Here is a 7789-nt window from a genome sequence, read left to right as displayed (position 1 = left end):
CAAATGTATTTGGTAAAATAATTTTTAATATTTAAAAATATTATAATAAATAAAAATTAAATTTAAATATTAATTAATGTATGAGATTATATTAAGCTTTTTAGTTTTAATAAACACAAACTAACTTTAAAATTTTCACTTTTAAGTGCTTTTAAAGGCATTCTTAAAAGTTAAAAGTTGCATGAACAAGCAGATGAGAAATGGGGAGAAACAATCAGTTTGTTGTTTAGGGTTCTTGTTATTTATCGAATCCAATATTCGTATTTGTATGTACAGGTAAAGAGCGTGGCAAGGGTCTTGAACCCTGCATTGAGTGGTTAGATTTGAAGGATGAAAGATCTGTTCTTTACATATGTTTTGGATCACAGAACACAATCAGTGCTTTCCAAATGATGGCATTGGCAGAAGGGTTGGAACAAAGTGGGAGAAGTTTTATTTGGGTTATAAGGCCACCATTTGGTTTTGACATCAATGGAGAGTTCAATGGTGATGAATGGTTACCAAAAGGGTTTGAAGAGAGAATGAAGAACACTCAAAAGGGTTTGTTGGTGCATCAATGGGGACCCCAAATGGAGATTCTTTCACATAAGTCAATAGCAGCATTTCTTAGTCATTGTGGGTGGAATTCAGTGTTGGAGAGTCTAAGTTATGGTGTTCCAATCATTGGGTGGCCATTGGCAGCAGAACAAGTTTACAATGCTAAGATGTTGGAGGAAGAATTGGGTGTTAGTGTTATGCTCACAGCAACAGTTGAAAGTGTGATTTCAGGGGAGGAAGTGAAGAATGTGATTGACATGGTTATGGATCAACAAAGTGGGAAGGGAAAAGAGATGAAGGTGAAGGCTAAAGAGATTGAAGTTCTTATGAGAGAAGCAACTACACAAAATGGTGAAGTTAAAGGCTCTTCAATCAGAGCAATAGATGATTTTGTGAAAGTCATCTTACAAAACTAAAACTTTGTGAAGATGTGATATCAAATTTTAAAAAGGAAGAAGTATTATTATATTTAGAAAGAATCCATTCATAATAAATCTACATTTTTTTTCTCCATATTGGATTTTGATATTCCCATTTTTAAGTTTAGAAGATTGCAATAAAAGTATTATTATATGAAAATGTTTTTATCAAACTTTCTTATTGTCAATTTTATTAATTTTTTAATTCGAATAGGTCATCTATATGATTCTTTCTTAAATTTAATAGTTAAAACATGACACAGAATATAAAGAAAGTGTGTTCCTATAATGTCTAATTTAAAAATAAATAAATAAAAAATAATTTCTTAACATCTACTTCTCTCTTGTATTATTTCTAATTCAAAATACATTACATCAACAACTACAAAAAAGATACCTACCAAAAAAGAGAGATATCTTTGCATATATTTGCACCTACATATTTCCTTCCTTTTTTCAGTTGTCTACATAGTTGCTTATGGTAGTAAATTATCATTTACAACTATAAAAAATTGTCATATAAATTCAATTATTAATAGATACCAAGTTAAGTTTATATCTTTAACTCTAATTGTCTTGAGTTATCTAGGAAGAATCATTCTTATTTCCAAATCAGGTGTCCCATGATAGTGAAAGTGATACTACATTCCACCAAAATTTTGGTAAAGTGAAGTATGAAATTATGAATATAACTTGTTTGCTTTCATTCATACCAAAAAATACAAAAATATACGTGGACTAATCTAATTCACATGTTTCTTTTTCTTCTGTACACTTTTTTCTTATAAGAAAGACTCAAAAGGAAGAATGAATGAATGAAAGAAAGAGATTGAAGTTCTCTAATCATTCTCCTCCTTCTCCAATGGCACAAGATCCTTCAAAGAACAACAAACATGGCCACATAGTAATGATACCTTTCATGGCACATGGCCATCTAATTCCATTCCTAGCACTAGCAAAACTTATTCTACAAAGAACTAACAATAACTTCACAATCACCATAGCCACTACTCCCCTTAACATTCAATACCTCAGATCAGCACTTTCCTCCTCCTCTTCTTCCACAACAATTCATGATCATCTTCAACTTTCTGAGCTACCCTTCAATGGAATCCAACATGGTCTACCACCAAACATAGAGAACACAGAGAAGCTTCCCTTAACTTCCATGATCAAGCTCTTCAATGCTTCTACAAGCCTTGATGACCCTCTTCGTTCTTTGATATTGAAGATCACTGTAGAAGAGGGTCACCCTCCACTTTGTGTAATCTCTGATGTGTTTCTTGGTTGGGTCACCAATGTTGCAAAAAGTTGTGGCACCAAGAACATTTCCTTCTCAACTTGTGGTGCTTATGGAACTTTGGCTTACATCTCTATCTGGACACATTTTCCTCACAGGAAAACAGATTCTGAAGAGTTTTGGATACCTGGGTTCCCTGAAAATTATAGGTTCAGATTTTGGAATATGAATTTTTACATATTTGGTTTTTAGTATATTATATTGTATTTTGTTCGATACTAAAATTTTCTGGATCCGTCGCTGCTGCTGCAGGTTCAAGCGCTCTCACTTGCATAGGATGTTAAGGCTAGCTGATGGGAATGATGATTGGTCCAAATTCTTCCCTCCACAGATTGCACTTTCTATGAAATCTGATGGGTGGATTTGCTACACAATTGAGGAGCTTGAGCCTTTTGCCTTGGATCTTCTGAGGAAGTATCTTAACCTTCCTGTTTGGAGTGTTTGTCCTCTTCAGATAAAGGATTCAAATTCAAAACAACGAGCAGGGAAAGTTTCTGGCATAGCTCTTGAAGAATGCATTGAGTGGCTGAATTCCAAGGATCAAAGTTCTGTTCTTTACATATCTTTTGGATCACAGAACACAATCAGTGCTTCCCAGATGATGGCATTAGCCGAGGGGTTGGAAAAGAGTGGGAAGCCGTTTATTTGGGTTATCCGGCCACCTTTCGGTTATGACATGAATGGAGAGTTCGGCACTCAATGGTTGCCGGAAGGGTTCGAAGAGAGGATGAAGGAGAGCAAGAGAGGCTTGTTGGTGCATAAATGGGGACCCCAATTGGAGATTCTATCACATAGTTCAACAGGAGCCTTTTTAAGCCATTGTGGGCAGAATTCAATGTTGGAGAGCCTAAGTTATGGGGTTCCAATAATTGGGTGGCCATTGGCAGCAGAACAAGCTTACAATGCTAAGATGTTAGAGGAAGAATTGGGTGTGGGTGTTATACTCACAGCAACAGTTGAAAGTGTTATTTCAGGGGAGGAAGTGAAGAATGTGATTGAAACAGTTATGGATCAAGGAGGGAAGGGAAAAGAGATGAAAGCGAAAGCGAAAGAGATTGCAGTGCTTATGAGAGAAGCAACAACAGAGAATGGAGAAGTGAAAGGTTCTTCACTGAGATCATTGGATGATTTTATAACTACTATTTTGTCATCCAAGTCTCTGTGAAATTTGAATTTGAACAGGTTATTTACATGGAACATTTCTAGTTTTGCATTGCTATATTCTTTTTGGGGCAGTAACATTATGATTATGGTATTTGAGTGTGAATATTATCACTGAAATATTTACAAACAAACATTGTTGATTTGCCATTGGAGTTCGATGTCGCTTCTTTTCTAAAATTTCCATAAAAGATAACCACCACGAAATAATCTAAGAATAACTCCTAGTCATTATATTACTTTGTGAATATTGATGACTCAAGGTGATTTTGTGACCAGCCTGGGATATAGTTCCTAAAATGACACTAAAACATTACTTATGCAGAATGACATGACAAAAGGCTTCCTATATAAACAACGTGCTGCCTACGATATGATACATATACAAATATGTTAGACAAACAAACTTACATAGAAAAAGAGACTAACCAAAACAAAAGAAACACTAGATTTTCTAAGCCATCGGGGTATCCATTGCCATTGTCACCAATCTGCCAGAAATATGATTAACACACCCCACCTGGGCACAAAAATAAAAATCTATGCTTCACTTCTTCTGCCTTTTCGTTACAGAGATAGGATCTGACTGCACATAGCCCTGCCAAATTTCACCACATAAATGCATTAATATCCCCCTAGAGAACACACTCAATGGTGGCATAAAACAAGGGACACCTGAATCAACAGATTTTAACAGGATTCTTAAGCCTTTAGTAATTAGCTCTCTTGAAATTTGCACGATGATAACAGAAGATAACTTACATCAGAAGAAAGTTGCTCACGGATATAGGACATTGATCGTTGCATAGCACCCAATGTGTCCCTGGAAACCTGAAACTTGACTTCAGACTCGCCAGAAATTGTGTCGGAGTCTTGAAGCTGAAACAATTTAAAGAATTTTAACAATCCAAACATTGATCAAAGGTATAGAGACGGAGAATCAAATCAAAGAAAAAAAATTATTAGAAACCAGACTGTCCATACAATTAAAACTAAAATAAAAAGAAACATCAAGTATTGCCCAAAAATGAAGAAGAAATGTGATATTGTGCGAGAGTGAAGATATAGGTCATCAAGAGGACAAATAAAGGCACACTCTTCTGCGTAGTGCCAAAAATAAACAGGTCTCAAATGATTTCTACAAAAATTTCATGAATGAAATTATTGCACCACATAGAAGCTGGTTGTATCAAAATATGGCTTCAATTTTGCCAATTACAGTTAGTTTTGAGATACTAGGCCTGTCATGAAGAGTTTATTAGTTCCATTCCCTTTTTATATCCAGAAAGAGTGAAAGACTAATTACAAGTATCGTCCTTCACAAGCCTATCAATAACAAGTATTTCTCGTGAATTCAAATCAACAACAACATTTAGATATCCTAAGTCCCGATTCCCCCCTACAAAAGAAGGAATAAAAGAAAACATAGCATGGTACAACAAAGTGATGCGTTTCAAAAATATTCTTATGGAAAAACAAAACAGCAGTGATCATTAATCAACACACCTTCAGATTTATTACAGCAACCTTATTAGCTGGTGTAGAAAGTTGTTCACTGATGCCGGCCATAGACTTCAACATTGGTTCCAAAGAAACTCTAGAGAGCTGAAACTTAACCTCCGTTTCTGCTGATGGAACCTTGGTATAATCTTGTAACTGCAATTGAAATATGCAAGGAACTTGAGCTCCTAACCAGTTGTTATTTGTTAAAATGTGCAAGTTAAAAGCAAAGAATTATGCCACAAATAAGTCTCCTACAAAATAAAGAAGGCATTTATACCCAAAAAGGGCTTAAGTTAATTCTGTTCCATAAACTTCTCAGGCAAGGATAGGTATCTCAACCAACTTTGACTAAATGAAGAATTCTACTGCCTCTTTCTCACTATTTTAGATTACTATGACCATACCTTCAGATTGATAACAGCTACTTTATTCCCCGGAGTTGAGCTTCTATTTTCCATTACCCATGTCATTGATTTCATACAGGGAAGAACTACCTACATGAATGAACCCAAAGACCAGTTCAACACCATCCAGTCCTATTCCAATAGCAGAAACACAGTAAATAAACAAACTAAACAAAACCAAAAAAGTTCTCATTCATTTACCATGTTTTCATCTTGACCATCATCTCGCTGGACAGATACTGGAGCCATTCTAGGGAAGTTTAGATCGCCAAATGACTGTTGAACAGGTGCACCAGCATCATTAAGATTAAACCTCCTTGTTGTTTCATCATGCCGTGGCCACAAAAGAGGGGGTGTATCTGATCTTGAAGTCTGGTTTTTCTTGTCATCATGAGCATTGCTGATACTCCTACTACTAGCCGGTGCAACTTTTGCAAAATTTCGCTTTGCGACAGCAACTTTCTTTCCTACATCTCTAAGAGCACCCATTGCAGCACTATAAGTTTCCACAGATATTGCCCCATCCTCCGCATATTTTATGGCTTCTCGACACAGAGTGCCATACCGAGATGTCATAGAATCCAGTCCATGTGATTCACTGGCATGTTCATCCAATCCAACATAACTTTTTGCATTCCTTGTCCACCGTTTCAAGATGTAATGGGATGGTAAAGTAAGTACATTAGTAACAGTGAAAACAGTAAGGACATGCCTACACAGAATGCCTGAATACTCAAACATTTGACAACTACAGTCAGCCTTCAACTCGGAATGGTTTAATGTGACAATATATGCCTTTTGGTCATCCTCAAATTTAGCAACCCTGAATATGCTATTTGCCCCTTCTTCTTCAATTCTGTTTGCAGTATAAACAAAAGTTTCAACTAGTTCCTCTTGAAACTTTGAAAATACTTTTCGTGTATAAAGATTAGCAGTCTGTTTCTCCATTGGTGAAGGTGTCTTCAAAACAGGTTGGCTGCAAATTGTCTCAGAATCTAATTCTATTTCCCTTTCAAACCACATCTCCATAGCTTGTTCATACTGCCTAAAGAAAATTGGTAATGTTGTTTGCGGGTTAACAAAACCATCGAAAAAAGAGCTATCAAATCCATGATTAGGAGATATTGCAGCAAAAAATGAATCACGGAAATATGCTGGGACCCACTGAGCACGAGCATTGTACAATGACTGCAGCCATTCATTTCTTCCAAGTTCATACTTTTCCATAATAGAATTCCAAGATGAATCAAACTCTTCAATCGTTTCGGTCAGGTTAATACAATTATAAAGTTCACCCTGAAAATTTGGATGCATGTGACATACATGAGCCAACCTTTCCTGACCTTCTCTCAAGACATCCCACTTGTTTAGACAGTGCCGTGCATGGGGGAAAACTTGTGAAACTGCACTCTGAATGGCTCTATCTTGACCAGTAGTGATAGAAATGGGGTGGCGGTCATTCATTGCTGTCAGAAATGTCTTGAGAAGCCACACAAAAGAATCTTCAGAATCATCCAAAAGGAGTGCAGAACCAAATAAAATTGTCTGGCCATGATGGTTTACCCCAGTGAATGGTACAAATGGCACTTTGTATTGATACACTTTGAATGTTGTGTCCAGACTAATTGCATCACCGAAATGATTGTAAGCACTCCTTGATCTTGCATCTGCCCAAAACACATTAGACATATGGTTATCTTCATCAAGTTGTATAGCATAGAAGAAACCAGGGTTTTCCGCCTGCATTCTCTTAAAATACTCCAGCAGGTTCTGACAATCCCTCCCAAGTGTCTTCTTCTGAACAGGCTGTTTAACAGTATAATTAATTGATGTAGAATTTTTTATTTGGTGATTAGTCTTCGCAACAACTGCAGGAACTTGGTGATTAGTCTTAGCAGCAACTGCAGGAACTTGGTGATTAGTCTTGGTAGCAACTGCAGAAACTTGGTGATTAGTCTTAGCACCAACTGCAGGAAAATTCCTACTACCATGAATGTTCTCAGTGGAATTGCGATTCCCAGGAGCCCTATCCATAGATATATACATGACACCACTGGGAACAAGCCCCACTCCTTGGTAAGTTTCAGGCATTGTTCTTCCAACACTAGAAAAGTGCCTTCGTGGCTGAAGACTGTGCACTTCACCGGAACTTGACGTGGAATGACTATGCTCCTTCACAAATTTTGTAACAAACCACTTATGTTGACCCTTTCGCTCTATCCTAATCATTGCATTACAAGTTTCATTAGGCTTTCTTTTTAAACCATCGCCACCACAAACAAATTCCCGATACGCATTTGCCCCATCAGGTTTTGAACGACTCTGCGGGCTAGCTTTGGGAGTGAAACCCAAACGTCGGGCATACTCGTTATAGAAATTCTTTGCAGCATCTTCAGATTCAAACCCCATACCAAGATGTGGCTCGGAAGCCCCATCCTCAACATGAGAACCAGAGTTTTCAGCAT

General features: G+C 36.9%; 3 protein-coding genes across 4 annotated transcripts in view; 2 read left to right on the top strand and 1 right to left on the bottom strand.

Annotated features, from left to right (window-relative positions):
• LOC107610161 (UDP-glycosyltransferase 92A1-like) overlaps nucleotides 1–982 on the top strand; it is a 3225-nt gene extending 2243 nt beyond the window's left edge. For both annotated transcript variants that reach the window (XM_016312253.2, XM_021107126.1), the window contains one exon: nucleotides 277–982. In XM_016312253.2, coding sequence (XP_016167739.1) covers nucleotides 277–953 — 677 coding nt within the window. In that variant the 3' untranslated portion in view covers nucleotides 954–982. The remainder of the gene's footprint in view (nucleotides 1–276) is intronic.
• LOC107608866 (UDP-glycosyltransferase 92A1) lies at nucleotides 1755–3551 on the top strand. Its single transcript, XM_016310617.2, has 2 exons — nucleotides 1755–2405; nucleotides 2509–3551. The coding sequence occupies exons 1-2, from the start codon at nucleotides 1768–1770 to the stop codon at nucleotides 3419–3421; spliced, it is 1551 nt and encodes a 516-aa protein (XP_016166103.2). The 5' UTR covers nucleotides 1755–1767; the 3' UTR covers nucleotides 3422–3551.
• LOC107608865 (protein FAR1-RELATED SEQUENCE 3) overlaps nucleotides 3625–7789 on the bottom strand; it is a gene marked incomplete in the record, with an annotated part of 5318 nt that continues 1153 nt past the window's right edge. Inside the window, 5 exon segments of the mRNA XM_016310616.2 lie at nucleotides 3625–4015; nucleotides 4180–4296; nucleotides 4924–5073; nucleotides 5325–5414; nucleotides 5526–7789. Of these exon segments, the coding sequence (XP_016166102.1) occupies nucleotides 3965–4015; nucleotides 4180–4296; nucleotides 4924–5073; nucleotides 5325–5414; nucleotides 5526–7789 (2672 nt within the window).

The sequence above is a fragment of the Arachis ipaensis genome, chromosome B07 (genome assembly GCF_000816755.2).
Source record: "Arachis ipaensis cultivar K30076 chromosome B07, Araip1.1, whole genome shotgun sequence".
Lineage (NCBI taxonomy): Eukaryota > Viridiplantae > Streptophyta > Magnoliopsida > Fabales > Fabaceae > Arachis > Arachis ipaensis.
This window is presented reverse-complemented; position numbering and strand designations above follow the sequence as displayed.